Raw genomic sequence first — 26100 nt, 5'->3', positions numbered from 1 at the left:
AGATTCTCCTTTACCTAAACTGTTTTTTAATAGGCACCAAGGCTAAAAGAAAAGAAAAAAATACTTTTCCACTTCCCAACTCCTTGAAACACCACACTGAAGGAAAGCTAGCAGCCAGTGAAGGGCTCTACAGGAGTAGAGCCCGGGCTCTACAGGAGTCGCTGTACCTGGAGAATGAGAGCAGATTCTGCTTCAGACACAGCAAGGTGGGCTTGAAGGGCTCAGAAGCGGGTGGAACCAGTTGTACCACGTGCCATGCTCTATTATCCAAGTGACACTCAATCCTCCCATCTCTTCCACTGAAACATGATATATTATCCACGACTACAGGATACACACCTTAACCGACATAGTTTCAAGCAACCCCAGTGTGAATATGGGGAACTAACAGGGAACCGATGGTATGGTTTGCTAAGCAACGCAATTCGATGCCGCGTGTGGAGAATGAAGATAGCCCATTTTGCAAAAGTGGTATTTTGTTTAGATCAAATAAATTTTACTATTCTGGATCAAGCATTTAACAAAATGCCAAGGTATTTATTGATTTTTGACAAGGCCCCACCGCCTTCTTAGCACAGGACCTGCAGGACTATGTCTGGTGTCATCATGGCTCACATACCTCACCTTGTGTGCACGTATTTCACAAGTGTGGTAGCTAATTAGACACCTAAAATACAAAGTACAAGCACACAAGGCTCATCAACTCTATCTCCTATACAGAAATACTCTCGTTATGAGGGTGCCAGAACAATTTAAAACTTCTGTGGTCTGTTTCCTTCCTAAGTCAAATGTCATCAGGTGAAATCTGCCGCCGATGATACTGCAGTGTTGACCAAGACTGCAAAATGTCGATGTGAGTATCCATTTCTCTTTCTTTGATTACCATAAATTCATTACCATAAATTTTGAAAACTGGGAGCAATGTATTTTGACAAATTTTATGTTGACAAATTTTGAAGTGCTATAAAATTTGATAAGCTAAATCAATGAACAATGTTTTGAGCTGCTATATATTTTTTTCCAGGCATTGAACAAACAGTTCATTGTTCCAAGTCTGTCTGGGGGCCAGTGCTCTGGGTTATTCTATACAATTTCAAAGAAACTTCAGAAGCTCACACAGGCCTTTGAGCACACAAAACCAAGAGGCAGCGCTTCTAAACCACAAATGGAGACGGTGTTCCATATACATGTGTAAATTAAAACATATAAAATAACATAGGCATTATAAAATTTGTGTTAAAACTGGTAACAGCTTTACTGATTTACTGACAATGAAAATATATAGCATTTTTTCTGTCAGAGCATTTATCAACACTTGGCAACCCTACACTAACGTGACATGTAAGATGATCAAAATGGATTATGTAATCTTTCCCATTCATTTCTATTGATTTTACTTATGATAAAATTCATCAGTGTGCCTGGAAACGCTGAGGCTGAAAGGCTCTGGTTGACAAAAAAAAAAAAAAAAGAAAGAGAGGAAAAAAAGAATTCAACAGAGTTGAATAGGATGAATGTAATTTTAGAATAGGATTGCACAGATACAGAAGTCGTGCCCTAAAGCCTCCAGCAACAAATTAATACAAATAAACCTGGCAGTCTCATAAAATTGCATTGGTCTATGCAGGGGTTCACTTTTGAGATAAAATTACAAAATTGCAAGTGAAAATAATGTGTGAGTGCAATTAAAAATACTGTTTGTGAAGATATTTTCAAACTTTTTAAACTTCAACAGTAATCAAAGTTATTTCTCTGACTGCAAGTAACATCAAAATGCCAGTAAGTAGCCCATTTTAATCAGTTTTATTGATTCGTGCTTTCAGTTCTTATTCAGTTAAAAACAAGGCACATTAAATACATCCTCTTATTGCTCTATAAATGCATGCAGCTCATTCTGTATATCAAGAGTAATAAATAATGGTGATAAAACACCAAGACAGTTATAAAAATGACAACCCAGCCTCAAACATAGTATTTAAGAGTCCAATCTAGAACAATAACCCAACACAATACATAAAAAATGCCATATATGAAAACATGCAGTGTGTATATCGACTCCAGTACTGGGTTTATACTTGATATTCTTTAAAAGCACAGTAGGGCTCTTTTACTCCCTAAAAAGGATTGACATAATGCAAAACAGTGCAAGTTCTTAGCATCGTTGACTTCAATATTAGTACATTCATATGCCAAAAATCTTTACAAATACATAAAAAAAGGAAATAAGATCAATGATCATTCTTACAGTATGTTTAGTAAAAGAATGAAATTTCTGTTGTACAAAGGAGTGAGCTACATATATTTTGAAAAAGACAAAGCTAGAAACTAAAGCAAAATAGGGAGCATGCATTTAGTAGTAGAAATCCTAAAGTTACACTCAGTAGAAATTGATGGAAAGCAAGAACGTTGCAGCAGCATGAAGGATGTGAGGCAGACAACCTTGGCTTAACAAATAATCCAGCCTTATCACTATTGTCATGACTGTGGGAAGGGCTACTGAAAGGAGCATCCAGCTCTCCACCACAGATGGGGGCTCCTTCACCTGAATCCCCTCAAAGCCTCTTTAAATAAATCACTTGATAAAAGACAATCTCTACACACCTCACACCCACCCCAACAGAATCAGCTGATACCATGTTTATGCAAAAAAGAAAATAATTCTTTTGTGCTTGGAATAGATTTTGAATCACACTCACACCTCCCCTCACCCCATTTCTTCTCTCCTTTTCTGAAATCAGGTAAAGAAGCTGTACAGGTTTAATTAAGAACTTACACAAAAATGCAGGGGCGCTTTATTCACAGTAAAGACTTGGAACCAGCTCGTTTCCAAGATGAGTCTCTGGGATTGGTGAAGGAGCGTATGTTTTAGAATTAGCAGATTTTAAGCAAAAGCAGATATGCTCAAAAGAAGAAAAGTGCGTTTTTCTTTGTCCTTAAAGGAACTTCACTCATAACAAAGCATGCAGAAACAAGGCCTCTTTTCAAATACAGCTCTGCCCAGGCCAGTCAGGTTATAAGCCTGGTCCCTACTGTAATGGATTCAGGGAGGATACAAGTCATCGTTGTCTTGATTTAACTAGAAAAGGAGACAGAGAAAGAGAGAGAGCACAAATGTACAATATTGTGGTACATCGTCTCTGATGTTTTAAAGGCCAGCTCTTCTATCTATGAAGGGTCACTGGGCTCTAAACAGTGAAGTTAGTGTCTTGATAGAAAAACACTAAGTTACAAAGCCACGTGCTTCTATTATTAAAAAAGAAAGAAAGAAAGGAAGGAAGGGAGGGAGGGAGGGAGGAAGGAAGGAAGAAAGGAAGGAAGAAACCAGTGTAAAAAAAAAATTCACACCTTAAAAGAAAAAACTTCACAGTGATACCTGGGAGGTCACTTTCTCTGCTTTAGGTTTTCCTTTAGGAAGTGTTAAGTCTAAACTTCATTTAAAAGCGAAATGAGTTAAGGTGCTATCTTCACTGTTTATTTCAGAGGTAGAGGTAGGGGCTTAGGTGAGTGAACCTCCAGTGTGTATATTATGGCAGACAGGCTCATACCCCACGTGAATGAGGCATAAAGATATTCTACAATGTTGACATATATAGAAATAATAGCACAAAAGTGTTTATGTACCAGTCTGAAAAATTAAGGTCTCGAGTCTGCACAATGAAAACCTGACATTAAATAAAGGGTCACATTTCCTATTTCATACACAACGTGATCTTAAAAAAAAAAAAAAGTAGGTAGTTAACTTCACAAGAGGAAGCACAATGAATAAACATTCAGATGACTGGCTAAAATGCCACCAAACTATTGTAAAAGCATACCAAATTGGCCCTTTAAATTCAGTATATTACATATTTACTAAATTCTGGGCAGATTGATTTTTTTTAACATTTTTATTGGAATAAAATTGCTTCACAATGGTGTGTTAGTTTCTGCTTTATAACGAAGTGAATCAGCTACACATATACATATATCCCCATATCTCCTCCCTCTTGCATCTCCCTCCCACCCTCCCTATCCCACCCCTCTAGGTGGTCACAAAGCACTGAGCTGATCTCCCTGTGCTATGCGGCTGCTTCCCACTAGCTATCTATTTCACAATTGGTAGTATATAGAGAGTGGTATGGGCAGATTGATTTTTTTGTCTTGTTTTGTCTTTCTGTGAGTGTGTATGTGTGTGATGGGGGAATGCGTGTGTGTGTGTTGAGCGTGGTTTTCTCTTTTTCTTTTTGGTTGATTGAGAACTTTTCTATTGAGTACAGAAGGAGAAAGGCTTTAAGCAATTAAAATGACCTTGGACACTGCAATTTTGTGGCTTTTTATAAATAATTGTAACTAAAGTTAACTAAAGGCTATTTCTATCCTCTTTTACTATCCGTTTACAAATACTCCCCCAAATGATGCAATAACCTGAGCAAAATAGGTCATGTTTGACAGTATCACATGCTCCAAGATCTAGGATTTGGGGATTGAAAATTGTGCTATAATATGTGGACATATAAACACAGGTTTTTAATCCTTAAATTTATTACTACTGTAAAGATTTGAGAAATTTAGTCCCATCGCAATGTATCCAACTTGCCACTTAAATGCTGGTTTTAAAGTAAGAAAAGCAAGGATCTTCCTGGCAACTGTAATAGTCAAAGAAAAACCAGCAGTGACTGGGGAAAAAAAATGAATTGCTGAGATGAAACTATCACTGTAACTCCCAGCAAATGTCAGTGCTATCCTTATATCTTGTACCTGTGATTCTGGAAGCTTTCAGAGTTTCTCTGAGATTTGCTCCTATAACCAGATCTAAACTTTTTCTTCCTTCTCCAGTTTTGCCAGTCACGCTCTAGATATAAAGTCTGGATGAGGAAGGCAGACAAGCTGGAGGAGGAAGGGGCTGAGGGGTCTCCAGAAACACTATCGTTTTAATAGGTCCCACCCCACTCAATTTCTTTTAAGAACGAATACTATCAACAAGCTTAATGTCCAGAGCTTTGTGCAAATCATGAAATGTTTCCAGCTTCTTTTTTCAATTTCTGCCAAAATATTCTGCCTCTAAAACTGACTTAGAATAAATGAATAAACACACAAAAAGGGAGCATGTCCAGTCTAACAGGTCACAAAATAAATGCAAAACGTTAAACCAGTGTGCATTGAAAATTAGGAAAGAAAAGATAAAGTACACTTTTAAGAAGCTTGATTGAATGGCAAATACAAATTAAAGGGTATACATTGACATCCTAAAGCTTTGGAACGTTTCCCAGTGTTAAAACAAGGCAGCTATCCATATCCGCTATTTTAGATGGTGTAAGTCATCTCTGGTTTGTTACATGATGGTTTGTTGTTCCTGTGTTTGCTGGCTGTGGATTTACTGCTCAGACTCACAGTCCTCCACAGCTTCGGTCCACGGGGATGGGAACTCTTCTGTCGAGGTTCTCCTCTGCAGTTTTCATGAGTATAGCAAGCCGGCTTCCAGACACCCTTCCTTTTTGAACAGCACTCATCAGCTTAAAGAGAAGATAGGCAACAGATTCAGAAGGCCAGCCAGCTTCCTCCCTTCTCCATGGCATTTTAATGGCTACCCTTGCAGCAGGCAGGGGTAATTACGTGCCCCCATCGAAAACCGCAGCAAGTACTACAGCTCACTTAAGAAGAGTACACTTGGGGCTTCCCTGGTGGCGCAGTGGTTGAGAATCTGCCTGCCACTGCAGGGGACACGGGTTCGAGCCCTGGTCTGGGAAGATCCCACGTGCCGCGGAGCAACTAGGCCCGTGAGCCACAACTACTGAGCCTGCGCGTCTGGAGCCTGTGCTCTGCAACAAGAGAGGCCGCGATAGCGAGAGGCCCGCGCACCGCGATGAAGAGTGGCCCCCACTCGCCGCAACTAGAGAAAGCCCTCGCACAGAAATGAAGACCCAACACAGCCAAAAATAAATAAATTAATTAAAAAAAAAAAAAGAGTACTGTTTTCAAACATTTCAAAAAGGGGGAAAGGGGCAGGTATTTTGCCACAGCTGCAAAAACTATACCTATAGCAAATCAGCCTGCCTTTAAATGCAAATCGAATGCATCACTTTTTGCCCCTTAATGTGCTCAGAGCATATATTTTTTTTGAGCAACTCAAATATTGAATCTTTAATTCCATTTTAAAATCTTAAAAGGGAATCTCAGGGATTGAACAAAGACAAAGTGTGACCTATATTTAACTACTCTTTTTTTAGTGTTACTGTACTTGACAACTTCAAGTCCCCCAAATCCAAATTCCTTAAAGACTTTTTACAGTAATTTACATTTAAGTCCTTGAAAATGGACCCAGAGATCTACCTTAAGAATTAAAAGCACTCCACAGCCCAGATTTTAGCTAATTCATTTTTATCCAGTGGATAAAATCAGAATTAGTCTTGAAATTACATGCAGTCAGCGGGCAAACGCCGTTAATCTGGAAGGCACTGTGCAATTATGAGCATGGGGATTTTTTTTTTTCCTATTCAAGTTGATGTGGTTTTTACTATTTTCTTGATCTCACTTCCTCAATCTTTTTTATCTATTTGTTTTTTAAAGAACTGATTTAGTCATTCATCAGATATATATACCTGTAAATCCTCAAAATATTTTTAGGGTTATAGTGTTTAGCCTAAAGAAATACATTTCTTAAAAAAGACTCTGAATAAGGGTCAGAGGCATCTGCCAAGGGGCTGGATCAGAATTTCATGACCTTATTAAAAGCTGTTTCACAAGCTATTGCTTATTAGAGATGGACTTCTACATGCAGAAGTGTCATTAGAGCCCAAACCTAAAAATAAAGTCATGTAACCATACAGTATCTATAGAGATCCTTCCATGAGGATTATTTTTAAAAGTCTATATTCAAAATGGTGTTTAATGGGATAAACACGGGCTCTTAATCTTCAGAGAAGGAAAATATTTTATGAAAAGTAAAATAAAACCCTGAAAACATACTTTGCTTCTGATGAATGGTGTAACAAAGAATGCTGACATCTACAGATGGAACAATTGATTGTTTATCGTCTTGCCTCTGATTCCATAAAGACTTTCAAAGTTTATCAGCGCTAACAAAACTGAGAGAGCTGGAGTTTTTTTTCTTTATCCAGAAACATTGTATGATGTACCAACCTTTAAAAACTCAAAGTCTTCTTCAAACATTACATATATCTTGAAACCATATTACGAGAAAAAAATAGTATTTGGGTGTGAATATATCTCATAAGAAATATTGTCAGCGTTTTTAAGTTGAAAATTACACTGTGTATTTGTACTTAGTAGAAGCATGAATAGTCTCTTTCATTTAGAATTGGACAAGAAATACTCAATTATTAAAAAGACTCTACAAGAAAGCCTGCAGATGGTTTAAATTATTTTGTGCGTGTTTAACTCTATTGCACTCAAGAAAATTACTTAACACCCAAACCACATAGCATATCCATAAAATTAGACTCATTGTTTCTAAGACCCCAGGTCCTTGAACCCTAAATGCTGTTGTTTATTTACAACATATATGAAACAAAGCATTAACTATTTATCTGAAGAAAAGTTTTCTAAAATCCTGAGACAGACAAAAAAATTTTCTCACAGAAAAAAAGACAAAAAATGTATGAAATGGTTTCTAATTCCCAAGCATACGTTTTAAACTCAATTTCAAATGTCCACTTAGTTAAACAGTAAGCTAAAGAACTAAACATTCTTTTTTGTAATGCTGGACACAACCTGTGAAAATTTTCTGCATTTAGATTCAACAATGCTCTTATCTGCAGCTCATCTCCAGAGAGACAATTACCATTTCCTTTGCCTTGATCTTGTTTGTTTAACTTGACACAGTGAAGAAAGGGCTGACATTGACCAAAATCCCCAGCATTAATTTATTTCATGTTCAGCATTCATCATTGCCATGGTGCAAGCAAGACCTGGCATTCATTTGAAATACCTGCCCAAGAAGCAGTACAGAAAAAACCTGGCTGCTTGGAAACCAATACATTCTTCATAAGAGCAGAGTCCTATGGACAGTTACAAATAATGTATGGGTTTGTTGAGTTTCTTTCTTTTAAGGAACTTTTAGGAATGATGTGTAGCATCCAGTATGAAGTTAAAGTTAACAAAATTTACTTCCTTCCTGGTTATGATTAAACAACTGAGCCTTGAGTAAGTGGAAAATTAGAAATAGAAATGCTTGAATTACATGGTCTTGACCCCAAAATATAGGTTTTCTTTCTTTTGCTTTTCAGGTTCATTCTAATGTAAGAATATAATCATCACATGTTGGGTTCTCAAGTGAATATGATTCTCAAATGAATACAACTCTGATTTCTTTAAACTTCCTCGATTAAAAATATACTTTCCACATTAGAAGTAAAGAAGGGTCCGGTGGTGCTATCCCACGGCATACTCTTTATAAAGCACACTTCTGATTTAGTCCTTTAAGCCATAATTAACTTAGATTTAATCTAAATTGCCCAGCGCAACGGAACGTGTCTTATAAAAAGCAAAAGAACATGCACCACGTAAAGCCTTATCCTTAAGGGCAGACATATCAACCTTTGCTGGCTTCAAGCTTTCTTCTTTTTCAGAATGAGGTGACAACTGTGGGGACTTCAAAATCCATTCCTGAATATAAATTGACCAATAGATAAAAAGCAAATACACTTGTTTCCTTTCACCACGACTCACCTGCAAAAATTCATTGAGTTCAACCTGTCCGTTTTTATTCAAATCTACTTCATTCAGAATTTCATGTAGTGTATTTTCATCCATTTGGACACTGATACTCTAAGTAAAAGGAAAGCACAAAATAATGAAGTTTCATTAGAAATTATGCATATCACTTTATCAATGTTACCAGCCTTTCAAAAATTCAGAGAGAAATATTACTTATAGAAAGCACTAGATGAGAAAAAAATTACCTAGTATAATCTTTACATTCTTCTGCTATCAAAGATATTGAACCAAAAAAAAAAAAAATTACCTCTAATACACGCTGAACATCAACAGTGGTAATAAAGCCTTTTTGGTCTGCATCAAACTTATGAAATCTCTTCTTGTACCTGGAACACAACATTGAATAATGGAAAAATATACTTAGATAAGTGAAGACAAAAAAAAGAGAGATACAGAAACTTATTAGAAGTACCTGTCAATGTCTGAAGGCAGTAGGCTAATTTCAGAGTGATCTGTTAACTGTTCCGATCGAGATTTATAGCCCATTTCATAATACAGAAACTTCTTGGCTGTTTCAAGTTCTTCCTAAAACACAGACACACACAAAGTTCAAAGATTTATGGAAAGAATTATTGATTTTTTTCTTCCTTTTTTTTTCCACTTGGTTTTCTAAAATGAAAGCTCATCCTCCTTTTTCTGGCCAGGTCAATTTTTTATTTCGTCCGGTTTTACTGAAGTATAATTTTATTCAATAAAATTCACCTATTTTGGGTATGCAGTTCGATGTATATCCCACCATGATCAAGATATAGAACATTTCTATCCCCCTAAAAAGCTTCCTTATTCCCATTTGCAATTGATTCCTTCCCCTGACCTCTAGCCCCAGGCCACTGATCTGATTTTGTCACCAGAGTTTTGCTTTTTCTAGAATTTCATGTGAAAGTGTTCATATAGTTTGTAGTCTTCTGTGTTTGACTACTTTCATATAGCATGACAATTCCGAGGTTCATTCACGTTGTTGCATGTTTTAATATTTTGTTTCTTTTTACTGCTGAATATTCTTCCACAGTATTGACTAGCAAAATCTATGGGTGATTTGGTGACAAAAGAGCAATTAAAAGTGAAGAAGACATCCAGGACTTGAACAACGATTATAACGTGGCATGCGGTACCAAGACAGACATCATGGGGTTAACTAATTCTAAAATTTTGTCACTAGGATGCTGGTAGTTGGGTGGAAGTTACAGAGTCACCAGAAGAAACAAGCTGTTCTATTGAATAGTTACTCTTCCTGTTTTCAATGATCTCGGCCTCAACTGATACTACCTATTGCTGAGAACACTGTCTTTCTTAGATTTCATCACGCCAGTCTCCCAACTAAGAACTTCCAAAATGACTCTATTGTGCTGTATATTGTTCACAAATATCTCTTTCTTCTCATACACACACACACACACACACACACACACACACACACACACACACACTTCTCCCCCCATAAGTATACTTCTCAACCCCATTGATGTGAGTCTGGACATGTGATTTACTTTGGCCAGTGGCACATGTATGGATATAATATATGCCACTTTTGAGCAAAAGCTTTAGACAAAATTGCACAGTTTTGCTTAGCCTCTCTTGCTCCTGTACCATAAGAAGGGCATGAATCAGAGAGATCCGAAGCCAATCTGAAATATGAAGAAGAGCCACAGCAGCTAACATGCAGCCTTCAGGTAAGATGACTGAAAAGTAAGTGCTTGCTATGGTAGACCAGTGAGCTTCTGAAATTGTTATACAGTATAACATAGAAAATGCTTACGAACACAAGTCTTAAATTTCTCAGACTTCCCCTCAAAGGATCTGACTAAATCAATTTGTAGACCCAGATTCTGGCCTGCAGAATAGTGCCAGTGCAAAATGAAACAAGGAAAATAAAACAATGGTACATGCTCTTGCAGGAAATGTGTTTATATTTCTTTGTTTATGTCAGTGACGAGTCCCTTCACTCCTTTTTCTTCGGAAGATAAATTTTTTTCTGAGATTATTCCCTTCCTACTTTCCTTTCTCTTAGGAGACATATATATTTTAAAACATAAATATATATATATATAATATATATATTAGCTGAGAGAACTTTTTAGCATTTCTAACTTTTCATTTTGCTATGTAAGAAGATTAGGAATTTTATTTTATTATATATGTTTATTATATTATATATTTATTTTATTATATATAATAGAAAATATTTATTTTATTACACACACACATATACATGACATATAAGTTATACATAAAACTTGCCTTTGAAGTCACCAAGGGCATTCTTCACTGGCAGATTACTCTCTTCACACAGGAAAATCCAATAGTTATAAATAAAATTATTCTTCTATTGCACCAATTTTGCCCAGTCATTTTCTATAAACTGGTTCAATGTTCATCTCCTTGGAAGTGGCACCTCTGATACTTCCCTCCAAGAACAAGCTCTTCCTCGAGTCATGTCCCTTTATTGCCTATGTAATTTATCCATACTCCATATCAAGCAAGGAATCATGGAATTTAAAGCTGAAAGGGCTTCTTTCCCTAGAAGTCACCCAAAGTACCTCCCTAACCCCACATTTCCTTTACAACGTTCCGAAAATAGAAGCATGAGGTCTCCATCTAAAGAAGAGCTCTAGCAATAGGGAGGTAACTCAGTTCCACTGAAAGCAGCCCATAAAGGGAAGACTCCAACTGCTAAAAATATTTATGCTGAGATTAAACCAATCTCTGCAATTCTTACAATTCGTTTGGGATTAGTGCAACTTTCTTACAGTAATTTTTGTTTGTTTTTAAGTTGGGAGGGGTTGTTTTCAATGAAATTCCATGGAAGGAAAGTGAGAGTTTATTTTTTTTTAATTTTATTGAAGTGTAGTTGATTTACAATGTTGTGTTAATTTCTTCTGTACAGCAAAGTGACTCTGTTATACATATATATATATATATATATATATATTTTTTTTTTTTTGTAGAGTAGGATCCAAGCTTTATCTTCAAGATATAGTATGTACATATATAAATATGTGGAAATGCAATGTAAGGACATGCAAAATGGTGGGGTAATACACAGTCTGCAATTTCTTCTTTATCTTTTTTTTAATATTTGAATTTTATTTATTTTTTATACAGCAGTTTCTTATTAGTTATCTGTTTTATACATATTAGTGTATATATGTCAATCCCAATCTCCCAATACATCCCACCACCACCCCCTCCCCTTACAGTAATGTTTTATAAAGTCTAAGTTTTTTTTTTCCTGTATCACACCACAACAACTATCTAAGGATAGAGCTTTCCTCTTTAAGAATTTTCTTTAAGTCTAGAACTACTCTCCTGCATGAGACATGATTTTAAATCCCATCACCATGCTGAATAATTTCTCGCAAACCACAACTAGTCTGTCATATAATAAAATGATCAGAACACAACATAATACTCCAGCAGAGATCTGGCAAGTACCTAGAAAGAAGTAACTATCAGCTTCATCAATCTAGAGATATGATTTCTATTAGGCAGCCTAAGACTGTAATTGCATTTGGGGGCAGCCATGATCCACTGTTACCTGCTGTGCATTCACAGTTAACGAAAATCATATTTCTTTTTTGCATGTGCTACTGTTAAAGTCTTGTCAAATCTCTCATGAATGGATGGAGTTGTTTTTCTACCTAATGCAAGGTTTGCCATTTATGTCTATTAAATTATACCTAATGTAATCTCACCCATTGCTTCAAGTTGTCACCAAACATTCACTGTCCCTCCAGTTCCTTACCGGTACACCAAAGAGGCATGCCATCAATGTCGTAATCTAGGCACTTCAACCACAGTAGACTAGGTCAAGACCAGAGACAGAATCCTCATGACCTGCTATCAAAGACCTCTTCTGAGGACAGTGATCATTTGACTGGTTACAAATCCACCAATTTTAAAAGATATCACATGGGGCTTCATAAAATGCTTCGTGGAATCCAAATACATTATGTCTATAACATTTCCTCGATCTAACAAACTTGTTGCTCTTTCTGAAAAGAAAATATGTCTGAAATGATTTCTTACTACCTTCCAGTGATCACTACTTCTTGCTAAATGCTGATAAAACAAACTTAAAATGCCATAACCTAGAAAACTGCCCAAGACCAATGCCAAGACCACTAATTTATAGGTTACAAACTATATTTCCCCTCCCCTTCTCCCTTTTTGGAATGCGGTACTACATTTGCCTACCTTCTGTCTTCTGGTGCTGTTCCTATTTGCCATATTGCCATAATATTTTAAAGCTCAACAGTAGTTAAATAAATCCCATCTGCAAATTCTCTGAGTACCCTGAAGTATAACATTTCTGGGTTGGCATACAAACTCATTTAGAGCAGCCTCCTATCTGAATGTCTCTTTCCTCTTACCAATATTTATTTTGCTCTTCTCACAATGAAAATCATTCTCCTTGACAAAAAGGAAAAAAAGAAAAACAAATTGGTATTAAACTATGAGTTGAAAAGTTCTCTCCCTTCTCCAGCAGTCAAGGATTTGGTGCTAGTCACCTGGAGCAACGACCTAGGTTAGGCCTTACTTGCATTCTTTTCCATTTTTAACAGTTATTTTTGGTGTTTTTAGCATTTTTGCCAACACTCAGCCAATTCCTGACACTGTTCATACACATGCTTATTAGTCCTGGATACCCTTTCATTGTTGAGTACGTATCTTCCATCTGTTTGATATTTGGTGCTTATTAGCTTGCTTTGTCCATAGCCACTCCATCTCTTCACTTGCTTCCCCTTTATTCTCCTTGCTGGAATCAATTTTGAAATAATTTCTTTTTGTGAGACACCCTCAATCTACTCGAGTGGCCTTCTCTTTAAAGTCTCTCAATGAAATGCATGTTTTGTCTGAAGGTTATAGAGTCTACCTTACCAAATAATACGGCAGCATTTCCCAAAATACATCCTAAAGCAATACTAGTTTCCCTTTCTACCAGCCCTTCCAACAAGTGAGAGTTGGGTCTGTCTCCAAATAAATTGCCTTCTGGAAACTGACAATGCACTTAAGCATTTTAAAGGCACCAAATTATCTGCATTAAAGAAAATGGCTTCATTTGTTTAACTCAGAACTTCCCAAACTCTTTTGACCATGTAGTCATCTTTTCACTGATGTTATATATTGATATGTATTTATAATTATGTACTAATTTATATAATTGTGTAAAACACAACTTGACAATGACACATTCTCTAAATGTCTTCACCAACTCCTCTGTCAGTCCCCAAGTCCCCTAGACAACGCCTTCCTCCCTAACTATTTCTTCCAAGTTGGCTGCCTTTGGTCTTGAGTAACAGTTCTCTAAATCTTTCTATAAATTTTGGAAAATATACACACATTTCTGAGGTATAAATGTGTTGTAACCACTCAATTAAATTTGAAGATCCCTGAAACTATGAGCTATTTATTATTCCCCTAAAATATTTGGTATAATGCTCAGTATACAAGTCACTCATTAAGTATTGACTGGTAAAAACAACCACAATTCATCTACAGAGAGTTATTTATCACCTTGTTCCTCTTTCACTTTTGCAGGTTAAGTAATCCCAATGCTTTTAACCTTTTCTCAGAAGTCCAGCTTTCTAACCTTTAATTCTTTTTTCCCTCTCCTTTGTTCTCTCTAGACTGTCCACAGTTCTCATTAATACTCCTATGTCTCAGATACTGAGTAATAACTTTAGGTCTTTTATTTCTGTTATTTTGTTTGTTAAGGGGGATGGGAGAATATTTCTGAGTACCTAAATCTGCTCATAAAATCTAAACTGAAGTTAAATCTAGTTTCCTCGGGAGGGCTGAACACAAGCAGTTTACAGAATTTTCTTCCTCCTTCTTACCTCCTACAGCCTGAATTCCTGGCACAAAGTACCTTCCTGCATCTTCAGATCATTTCAACCATAATTTTTACAGGAACACATTATCGCCAGTCCTTCTATATGGTAAAAATGATTGGCAGTAGCACAGGAGTAAGTTTCATTCTTGTGTTGCCTCAGTATATAGCTTTATTTATTTATTTATTTATTTATTTCATTTTTTTAAAATTTTATTTTATTTATACAGCAGGTTCTTATTAGTTACCTATTTTATACATATTAGTGTATACATGTCAATCCCAGTCTCCCAATTCATCCCACCACCACCACTACTCCCCAGTTTATAGCTTTAATTGGCCAAACCAAAACTCAAAACAGGAAGAGCTATAAACCAGTCCGGCCAATGCAGAGGCGACAGGGTGGGGTGGGAAAAGGGTATGCTCTGGGATCAGAACAGCTGGTTTCAATCCCAGTTCCACAACCTACTAGTTGTATGAACTCTCATGGGGAATTTCTCCCTAAGCCTGTTTCCTCAACTATAAAATGAGGGTAAAGGTTATGTCTGACAGCGTTGTGATAGGATTAAGGAACTCTTTTCAAACAGTGATTTCTACCAGCAGTACACTACATACATGGCATTAAAATTACTGGAGGAGAAAATGTTAAATGTAGGGCCATGGTTTCACCCCTGAAGACTCTGATAGTCAAGCCTTAAAATCTGCCTTTTCCCCTACCATTCCCAGGTGACAAATATGTAACCATCTTCAGGAATCTCCACCACATTGAAAACGCTGTAAGGACAAGACCTATGCCCGGTCCTTTCTTACACCTTCAGCACGTGACATACATGCTCAATAATGTTCAGTCGCTCATTCAATACACATTATTTAGGGCCTTTTATATGCCAAGCACTGAGGGTACAGAAACAAAACAGATCCCATCCCTTCCTTTGGGAGGTGAGGCTGACAGTAAATAAACTAAATGCATGGTATGTCAAATGAGAATTGATGCTAAAGAGAAAAATAAAGGAAGGAGTAGAAGATGCCATTCGGATTGGGGGCTATTCTTTTATTCAGTCCAGTGAAGAGAGACCTCCCTGGAGTGGAGACCAGGAGGAAGTGAGGGATAGGCCATGAGGACAGCTAGGGAAGAGCATTCCAGGGAGAGGGATCAGTAGGGCTTGAATAAAGAAAAGCAACTCAACCTGTGGGTTGGAGAGAGTGAATAAATGGGAAGAAAAATGAGGGGGATCAGAAAGGTGGTGGCCAGATTACAGAGGGCTCCTGTTATAATAATCCATGTAAGAGATGCTTATAGCCTGAATCAGGGTGACAGCAGTTAAGAAAGGGTTGAACTCAAGCCATTATTTGAAGACAAGTATGATACGGTTTGCTGATGGGCTTAGATCAAGTATGAAAATAAGATTTAGGCCCAAGCAACCAAAGAGTGGAATAGGTATTTACGACATGGAGAGGTCAGTAATAGCAGTAGTTTGAGGAAGGCAGGAGGAGATCTGAGAGAGATGGTGCTGTGGACTGAATTGTATCCCCCTAAATTCATATGTTGACAGCCTAACCTCCAATGTGATGGGATTCAGAGGTGGGGCTTTGGGGAGGTAACTAGCTTTAGATAAACCTCATTGGGATTAGCACCCTCAGCAAGAGCTCTCTCTCTCTCTCTCTGTCTCCCCGAGAAGGCATCTGTTTCAAAGCCAGGAGGAAGGCTCTTGCCAGAACCCAACCATCTCACCCTGGCACTCTGATCTCAGATTTCCAGCCTCCAGAACTGTGAGAAATAAATGTCTGTTATTTAAGCCACCCAGCCTGTGGTATCCTGTTACAGCAGCTTGAGTAGACTAAGACAGGTGGTGTTCAGGAAGGAGGGAGGAATCAACTGTGTCAAGGCCACTAACTGGTTGAGTAAAAGGATGACGAGAGCTGACAAGCACGTTGAGCAACATGAAGGTGCCTGGGGAGTGTGACCAGAGCCACTACAGCAAAGTGGCCACGAAAGAGCCTACATGGAATGGGTTCAAGAAAGATTTCTGGGGGGGGGGGGGGGGCAGGAACTAAACCAATGAACACAGAGTATTTTCTGAATAAATACATGAAAATGCCTCTGCGCATCACAATAGTTCGGTTTAATTAAAAATCATGACGGTCTTCTGTTTATTACAAGAAGCCCAGGGCTGTATATGTGGGCATCTGAGTATCGCTGGCTTTCTTTTTTTAATTTGGATATAAATATAAAATTTGAAATGACACAAATCAATAAGCATTTGGAGGTCAGGCCATAAAACCACAATTTCCTACCAAAGGCAACCTTGCAGGAGTGTGAATTTCACTGTAGAATACATCCTAAGAATGTTTTCAATGAAAACCAGAAAAGGTTCTACCCCCAATTGTTATTATATTACTTTTTCAGGAATTAACGACCACAAATTTGAGAACATTTTTCTATAAGGGATTTTCCAAAAACAACCAGGAAGAATATTTGGTTATAAGGATATTTGTTACAAGAATTTGTTAAAATAAGATATTTTTTACAAGAATATCTTTCCAGTTTTCTAAGGCCTAGCAATATTAAACACATACACACAGAAACTGGCAGGCAATCTAAAGTCACCATCAAAAACTATGCTAGCGGGCTTCCCTGGTGGCGCAGTGGTTGAGAGTCTGCCTGCCAATGCAGGGGACACGGGTTCGAGCCCTGGTCTGGGAAGATCCCACATGCCGCGGAGCAACTGGGCCCGTGAGCCACAATTGCTGAGCCTGCGCGTCTGGAGCCTGTGCTCCGCAACGGGAGAGGCCACGATGGTGAGAGGCCCGCGCACCGCGATGAAGAGTGGCCCCCACTTGCCGCAACTAGAGAAAGCCCTCGCACAGAAAACGAAGACTCAACACAGCCATAAATAAATAAATAAATAAATAAATAAATTAAAAAAAAAAAAAAAAACTATGCTAGCCTCTACTAACAGATTAAGACATTGCATGTTTATAATGGAAACTGGTTTTAAAGACTTCTATACAATACCTTTTTTTTAGAATCACCCCAGCTCAGTTCTCTGCCCATCAGTTCAACGATCCTGGGTAGGGCCTCCTCTGCTGCCTGGACATTTAGAAAGGCCAGGCGAGTACGACGTGAAATCATATCCACTGCAGTGCAGGCATACTCCTTAATCCCATATTTCACCTGAGTTTGAATTAAAGTAAAATTATTAATTTAGGCCTTTTTTAAAAAGGGGGAATAAAGCTTCACTTAAAATTCATGCTTAGGAAAAGTGAACTTTTTCTTTACATACTCTGGTTCTTTAGCAGGCATGAAACCTAGTGACATCATACAAGTTCCCCATCTGCCTGCCAAAGGAGATTTGGAAATTGGGACAATTTGGATAAGAGTTAATGCCTCCTCCTTGAATAGAACCTGGTGCAAACATGTAAATTGCATCACTTTTCATTTACCATCCACAGTAATCACCTCGTTGTTCATACATGACATGGATGTTAATTTACATAGCTGAGTAGGCAAGGGATATGGGGATATACGTATGCATATAGCTGATTCACTTTGTTATACAGCAGAAACTAACACAACACTGTAAAGCAATTATAGTCCAATAAAGACGTTAAAAAAAAAAAAAGTTATGGTCTCATCTCTTTTGGCTATCCAAAGTTTTCTGTCTGAGAGTAATCAGATGACAGAAGTCTTGCCTTCAATCAACAACAAAATGCTTACTGGACACCCATGTTTTTAAAGCGTAGTGAATTATAGATGAATATAAAGTGTCAAGTCAAGATACGGCATCAGGCAGTGCATGAGTGGTACAAACTTGAGGAGCTACAAGTTCTCAAAAGGGGCAAACAACTGTGAATCAGTAAGATTTGAGATAGCTCCATGGAGGAGAAAGAAATCCATATTTTCTATTATTATTGTTACCACTATCAATATCACTTCAGAGTTGAAATTAAAATTTTGTAAATGAAAGGAACTGTGCTGAGCAGACATTTTTCTCCAGGTTTTAACTGATGTATGAGCATTAAAACTGAGTTATGTATTATTTCTAAAGAGGATGAAAAGTGAACAGATGAAAGGTATCCCCTGGCAGACAAGAAATTCCCATATGGCCATTCACGTACCTCTGCTTCAATGTATGGAAATTCTGACACAAGTCGCACCCCAACAATGGGCCACCGCTTTCCCGTCACACTTGCCATTTTGGCCACCTCAAAAGCCTTGTCACCATAGGTGGCAGCAAGATGCTGGGCCACCTAAGGAAAGAAAACTGCATCAGGCAGGTCCTCTGAATATCAATAGCTTCTAGGTACAAAGCAAAACAATGTACATGCTTATCTTGTCAGTTTTTTTTTTTTTTTTTTTTACAGCCTGTAACTAAAAATCCTAGGAGAGTATTAGATTTTGATTTCGTGGGAGGAAAATACTTTGGCTCCGAATGCTTAGGCCAGCACTAACGCTACTACACATGTATTACTGTATCAGTGACTGATGAAGCTTCAGCTTCATTCTGCTCCAGATATCCATCTGAAGAACAGTCTTCCTTATGCTCGAGATAGAAAGAATTTGGGAGGTCCTGTCTGCTAGGAACAAGCCAAACAAACTCCAGATTCTAAAACAGAAACCAAAACATGCATTGCTTTTTAGGTGACTAAAGCATCTAAAAAGTGCTTTTTCCCATTAGTTCACTCCCACGGTACAGAGACAGAAACAAACCCAGCAACAGGAAACTCGAAATCATGGAGGCCATATGGTTGCCGATTCTGTTACTGGCAATAGTGAGATTAGGTCAAGAGTAAGATGATGTGGCAATGCATGCCCACCTCACTTTCAAGTCCATAATCCTGGACAAGCCTGATGTAGAGTGTAGGGCTCCAATCTTTGCCCCCTTGAAGGAAAAGCCCAACTGTTTTACTTGGTCCTGCCTTCAAACTGTGGGTCTTGACTGCAGCATTTACGGTATCTTCTGCCATAGATCGATAGGTTGTCCACTTTCCACCTACAAATACATTGATAAATAATTCATTAGGTTACCACCCCTTGTTTTTCTTATAATTAACCATTTATCAACTTATTAATAACAAAATTCACCTGTTGTTTATAACAAATGTGGCGAAGCAATGCATAAGATTTTACTCAGAATCATAAAAAAAAAAAGTCCCTGTTCATTAGCATTAAAAGGGATTCTGGGGCTTCCCTGGTGGCACAGTGGTTGAGAATCCGCCTGCCAATGCAGGGCACATAGGTTCGAGTCCTGGTCTGGGAAGATCCCGCATGCCGCGGAGCAACTGGGCCCGTGAGCCACAACTACTGAGCCTGCGCGTCTGGAGCCTGTGCTCCGCAACAAGAGAGGCCGCGATAGTGAGAGGCCCGCGCACTGCGATGAAGAGTGGCCCCCGCTCGCCGCAACTAGAGAAAGCCCTTGCACAGAAACGAAGACCCAACACACCCAAAAAAAAATAAATAAAATAAAGAATTATTAAAAAAAAAAAAAAGGGATTCTGGTATGAGAATTTAACTCAAGCTGCTTTAGATATAAAGCACACCCAAACAACAAGGTAATATGCCATACCTGCTATAGTGATGAGGCCGCTCTCACTGATATCCACGACGTGATTTCGGGAGATGGACTGTGTATCTGCAGACTTGGGATCGGTAACAAGGGGGCGAATACCGCTCCACGCTGCCAGGACATCCCCTCTTCTTACTGGGAAGGATCAATGCCAAGGGTTAAGAGGATTACTCAAAGACGTCTCAACAAAAGTAAAATGATTAGAAAGCAGAAAAGAGTTCAGTAAAAGGAACACATGAATATGTACTTTTAAAGGGAGGGAATATCGTTAAATATAAGAAGTAAATGAGTGGGTAAGTTACAAGAAAAACTCAAAGAATTGTTTTGTTACAAAGATAACCTGGACGAAAAAAGTAAAGAACTGAGGCTTCCCTGGTGGTGCAGTGGTTAAGAATCCGCCTGCCAATGCAGGAGACATGGGTTCGAGCCCTGGTCCGGGAAGATTCCACATGCCGCGGAGCAACTAAGCCCGTGTGCCACAACTACTGAGCCTGTGCTCTAGAGCCCTCGAGCCACAACTGCTGAAGCCCGTGCTCCTGGAGCCCGTGCTCCGCAACAGGAGAAGCCACCGCAATGAGAGGCCCGCGCACCGCAATGAAGAGTAGCCCCTGCTCGCCGCAACTAGAGAAAGCCCGCGCAGCAACGAAGACCCTACACAGCCAAAAATAAAATAAATTAATTAAAAAAAAAAAAAAAGTAAAGAACTGGAAAATCACTGACATGGGTCCCAAAGAGGAAACAAAAGAAATAAATGTTAGCAACCCTCAGCTGGGACAATCTGCAGTAGTTACAAAGAACAACAACAAAGCAGAAACAAAATAAAAATAAACCAAAAGACATGACTTGTTACACTTCCCCCTAGAGTACATCTTGCTACCTCTTCTCAGGGAAGACAAAGATACTTACTAGGAGCAGAGGGCAGTCAGGATTTCAGATCCCACTCACCCCTTGGTCCTGTGTTCTTGTACAGTGAACCTCCTATATATTTAGACACAGCAGACTCTGAAAAGTACTTAAATATATATCTAGCAAAATCTTGTGTAAAGAGTCACAAAGATTCTTTGATGTGACTGGTATATTGGACTAGTCAAAAAAAAAGAAAAGAAAAAAAAAAAAAGCACCTAAAAAGTACAGGGCAAAGATCCTAAAAACAAGTAATACTGCATGACAATCTCTCCATCTTGATCTCAAATGAAAAAAAGATTTCTGGTAAAGACAACTTCAACTAAGGTAATCTGACATATTTTAGCTTAGCTCCTTAAGGGCCACACTCTAAACATGACTATAATCCGAAAGAAGAGGTACCCATACACCTCTATGGGGGTGTTTAATCAAACTCATATCCCAACACTGAATCTGAAACAAAGGGAGAGTAAACCTCATAAACTGGTGAGGAAAGCCTAAGGCTTGCAGTCTTGTTAACTGGTAACTCAATGTAGGGATTCCATCCCTAGATCTGCCCCTTTGAAGGGTGCATCCTCTTCAGTATGTTTAATTCTGATGGCCTCCATGGAATGGGGGTTAATTCTTGCTCCACACAATTCCACAAAAGTCTTGTAAAACCTCAACATAAATCATGCAATATTTTAATCTTTACAAAAAGCTTAACTAGGAAATTACCACTATTTTCCATTAGAGTTCAAATTGCCCTCAGAGTCAAAAATAAAACTTAGCCAACCACTTAGAACGTCATTGTGGTCACTGCAAAGTCTGCAGAGTGTGTCTCTGAAATTCCTTAGGTAGCCACGCTGATCAGGAATTTGGTTTCAGTTCTTAGAGGCTTCTGACTGATCTTAAAATTATTCTGTGGAAAACTAGACTTTCTAAATTTAAAGCACATGCAAATAATCTTTGTGGCAAATGCTTTACCTTTTCTGGTATAACAGGCAGAAAAATACGTCTATGAAACTGTATTGTCTGAAACGAAAGGACCAAACTAAAACACTTGAGTTTTTCACTCATGGAGGAAGATTAAATAAAACATTATGTATACTGATACCATTTTTAATCCTTACTTTTGAAATTGATACTCAAAAAAAGAAAAGAAAACACTAACAGGAAGAGTTCATAACGTGTCAGGAACCTTAATTTATTTTGCTTGATATCTTAGCATTCAGCTTTTTAGCCTGAGAATTATATCAGATGAATGTTGGGATTATATTTATTGAAAAAGATTCATTTAAGGATAATCAAATTTTAAATCATATTTCAAGTATGAATCAGGCTTTATAGCCTGCAGCATTTTTATGTTATTAGACTAAAGTGTGGTTGGATCAGGTGAACTATCATCTATCAGTTTTCTCCCAACCTTGAGATTTAATGATTTTTATGGATTATTCAAATGCCATTTGCTGCTGAAGAACAAAAGCACTTTTTACCTCTCTACCATCCAAATTAAGTAATGACCAGTCAGGGCTATGGGTATAACCTAGGCCCACAGGGCACAGCACAGCTAAACACATGAAACATGAATTCTAACCTCTTGTAGAAAAGACAGCAACAAACTAAACTAACAGGTTTCTCTCTTTATTACTTATTCACATACAGTGGAAACCTTGTGCGCTGTTAAACAAACTCTAATTAAAATTCTCTTTAGAAAGAGATTCAAAAGCAGTGGACAGATAGCATAGAGAACCTTCCAAAATTGCCAGGAACTGCTGCAGCCATATTGTAACCATGGGGGAAACAACTATAGCATGAAGCCTACCTGGGGGTGGGGGGGTGGTGGAGTGAAGAGAAATAAGGGCCCTTCGCTAAAGACATTGCTCAATCACCAAATTAATCACCTCTTGAGGCTTCTCGTATCTGGAGATCTTCTTTTACATGATAATACATTATTTATTTTATAATAACAAAAAACAAAAAATACAAATTCAATGACTCTAATAAATTGAGTATTTGCTTCTCTAAATGTCTTTGTAAATACCTCTAGCTTCTGTAGAGCAGCACCGTTCCATGGACTTTTCTGCAGTGATGGAAATGTTCTGTATCTAAACTGTCTGATTCACTAGCCACTAGTTGCATGAGGCTATTAAGCACTTGAAATGTGGTCCATGCAACTGAGAAACTGAATTTCAAATTTTATTTCATTTTAACTAAATTTAAATAGCCACATGATATGCACATGTACAGGCTATGATATTGCATAAGGCAGTTCTAGAGTAAAACCACCAAGTGGTAGATCTCAGACTTGTCCTGGTTGATCATCAAGCTGGGTATTTCCCCCATGGCCACCTTGCCCAGGTCTCCAATGAGCATCCTTTCAGTGAAATTTGACTGTGAGAATATAATCTGCTGTAATAGTATGAGACACCCCACCTCAAAATACTTTACTGTCATAACATGTTCCATATTTACCATTTCAAAGTATCCTCCTCTCCTACTAATCTCATCAATTCAAAGAAATGAAAATATTTTTACTAAATTAGGTACTCCTACCCTCAAGTTCTTACCCAGAAACTGGTTCTATCATTTAGGTTGTAGCCAAGAGTAGACAGTGAACATCACCTACTTTAACTCTGCATGGTATAACACGTGAAGAAAATAACTCAGCTCAAGGATTTTATGCTTCAGAGCTCAAAGGTTCATCTTGATTTTCCTGGTCCTCATACCGTCAGGACAGCTAAACAAGATGGCATTACTGTTGCATCTTCCTCACCGTGTTGAAAGTCTTCGGCAATGTCAATTCTAGTATTTCTCAGTACCTCAAATACTGTATCTAGTAGGAGTCATGTATCGTGATCAATAAATATGAAATGGCATATTAAAACATTCTCTGAACTTTTTATATCAAACAAGAGCTGACATTACAAAATCAAAAGCAATAATATTTTGGCCTCTGAGTCAACATGCTAGACTTTAGGTTTCTAATGACTATATATTTAAACAATTGGATATCCTTTTTTAAAACAACTGAACACTTTAATAAAACAAGATGACAGGAAACAACACTACTATTAAAGTTGAGAAAAATTCTCATTAAACACCACTTATGAGAGTGGCTCACCCAGTTGATTTTTTTTTTTTAACATCTGTATTGGAGTATAATTGCTTTACAATGGTGTGTTAGTTTCTGCTTTATAACAAAGTGAATCAGCTATACATATACATATATCCCCATATCTCCTCCCTCTTGCGTCTCCCTCCCACCCTCCCTATCCCACCCCCTAGGTGGTCACAAAGCACTGAGCTGATCTCCCTGTGCTATGCAGCTGCTTCCTACTAGCTATCTATTTTACATTTGGTAGTATATGTAAGTCCATGCCACCTTGATTTTTAAGTGCCAACTGCCCAGATGTTAGAAAACCCGTGAGTACTCCAGAATGTATAAAAGTACTTGTCGATATTTTCAGAAGGATAGTAAGGAAATAAAATAGTCCTTCTACCATCATGTTTAAGAATTATTTTTATTACAACCCTGATAAATAACTCATTCAGGTTCTAGTGTATAAAATATATAAAGAATAAAATATAAATAGTAAAGTTGAATAGACATTTTTCACAGCTGGTTGAAAAGCCTAAGTGCTGTGTAATTGTTTCCAATTATAATTAATATTTTTATTCTTAAAAACTTGGCAAGACAAGTGTTGGTTTTAAAAGTTAATAGAGGGCTTCCCTGGTGGTGCAGTGGTTGAGAATCTGCCTACTAATGCAGGGGACACGGGTTCGATCCCTGGTCTGGGAAGATCCCACATGCCGCGGAGCAACTGGGCCCGTGAGCCACAATTACTGAGCCTGCGCGTCTGGAGCCTGTGCTCTGCAACAAGAGAGGCCGTGATAGTGAGAGGCCTGCGCACCGCGATGAAGAGTGGCCCCCGCTTGCCGCAACTAGAGAAAGCCCTCGCACAGAAACGAAGACCCAACACAGCCAAAAATAAATTAAAAAAAAAAAGTTAATAGAAAATGGAGCCCACAGGAAGTAACAATTAAGAGCTAAATGTGCGCTTTTGCTTCACATCAGTTATTTAGCCATACATTTTGGGGTGCTCTTTCTCATGTTTGCCACTTTCAAAATATCAATGAAAAGCATGTGAAAATATCTAAGTGAACACAGGGGAAACAGTGTCAGAAATCAATGCCTTCTCTACCAGCATGTTTAACCTGCAGAAATGAAGTGTTAATCACAGAAATAAGATACCATATTACATTTATAAACTAATGAAACTAGAAAAAGCAAAGCGCGTGACACCATAATTAAACAGCTGGAAGACATCCAAGCCTGTGTAAGTTGATAACCCTGGTACAATCTCTGGCAGTGAAAAGGCAGGTCTGCAGTGAGTTGATATGGCCAGCTCCGTTGTTAATTGAATAACAGGCAATCTATAAACACTACTAATTGCATATGTGAAAACCTGTGTACAACTAGAGAAGCTGCTTAGAGAAGCACTCCAGAAAAACTACATGGATAAGGCACTCTGCAAATCTTCTGCCTTCCTCAATCCCTTTAAGTCACAGCTTAGTTTCGCCACTGCGTCCTTCTGATTAACCTCTACACGGCGGACTTAATGATACATTTTTCAAAAGATCATTTTTCTTCCTAACCCAATACACACTGCACAACTATCAATTACCCGTTTCAGGAAAGAACAAACAAGTAATCTAGAAAATTCAGCCTGTGAATGGAAAGCTTTCTAAATCGTAAAAGAAGACATGGTCTTATTCCCAACAGGCAAAATGCTTTTCAGAATTGTTCCGATGCATTTTGCAGAAGTGTGGCAGCTGCTGCGAGCAGCATGGAGTGTTAAGATTTGACACTTTTTTTTTTCTCAAGGATATAGCCATTTGGGGAGGCTCAGAAACTGTTGTCAGATTTTTACTTATTCATCCACTTAATAAATCCTTTTAAAATGATTAGTTCAACCCTGGTGAATACAAACCATTTCAAAAGTATTTCCTCTAGGATCTACACAAATTTTTTATTTTTTAAATCTGTAGAGAAGACTGCTTGGCCCAAGGGATTGGTTATGAGAAATGAAACCTCCTCTACTT

General features: G+C 38.0%; 1 protein-coding gene across 5 annotated transcripts in view; it reads right to left on the bottom strand.

Annotated features, from left to right (window-relative positions):
* Positions 1 to 1401: 1401 nt before the first annotated feature.
* Positions 1402 to 26100, bottom strand: part of GPD2 (glycerol-3-phosphate dehydrogenase 2) — a 138768-nt gene continuing 114069 nt past the window's right edge. For 4 of the 5 annotated variants that reach the window (XM_007183100.2, XM_007183102.3, XM_007183101.3 and 1 more), the window contains exons 10-17: positions 20113 to 20247; positions 19364 to 19539; positions 18665 to 18796; positions 17562 to 17720; positions 9128 to 9240; positions 8963 to 9041; positions 8668 to 8766; positions 1402 to 5492 (exon numbers count right to left, since the gene is read on the bottom strand). In XM_007183100.2, coding sequence (XP_007183162.2) covers positions 5367 to 5492; positions 8668 to 8766; positions 8963 to 9041; positions 9128 to 9240; positions 17562 to 17720; positions 18665 to 18796; positions 19364 to 19539; positions 20113 to 20247 — 1019 coding nt within the window. In that variant the 3' untranslated portion in view covers positions 1402 to 5366. The remainder of the gene's footprint in view (positions 5493 to 8667; positions 8767 to 8962; positions 9042 to 9127; positions 9241 to 17561; positions 17721 to 18664; positions 18797 to 19363; positions 19540 to 20112; positions 20248 to 26100) is intronic. The other variant, XM_057550949.1, reaches the window with a different exon arrangement.

The sequence above is a fragment of the Balaenoptera acutorostrata genome, chromosome 8 (genome assembly GCF_949987535.1).
Source record: "Balaenoptera acutorostrata chromosome 8, mBalAcu1.1, whole genome shotgun sequence".
NCBI lineage: Eukaryota > Metazoa > Chordata > Mammalia > Artiodactyla > Balaenopteridae > Balaenoptera > Balaenoptera acutorostrata.
The sequence above is the reverse complement of the archived record's forward strand: the minus strand, read 5'-3'. Positions and strand labels throughout refer to the sequence as shown.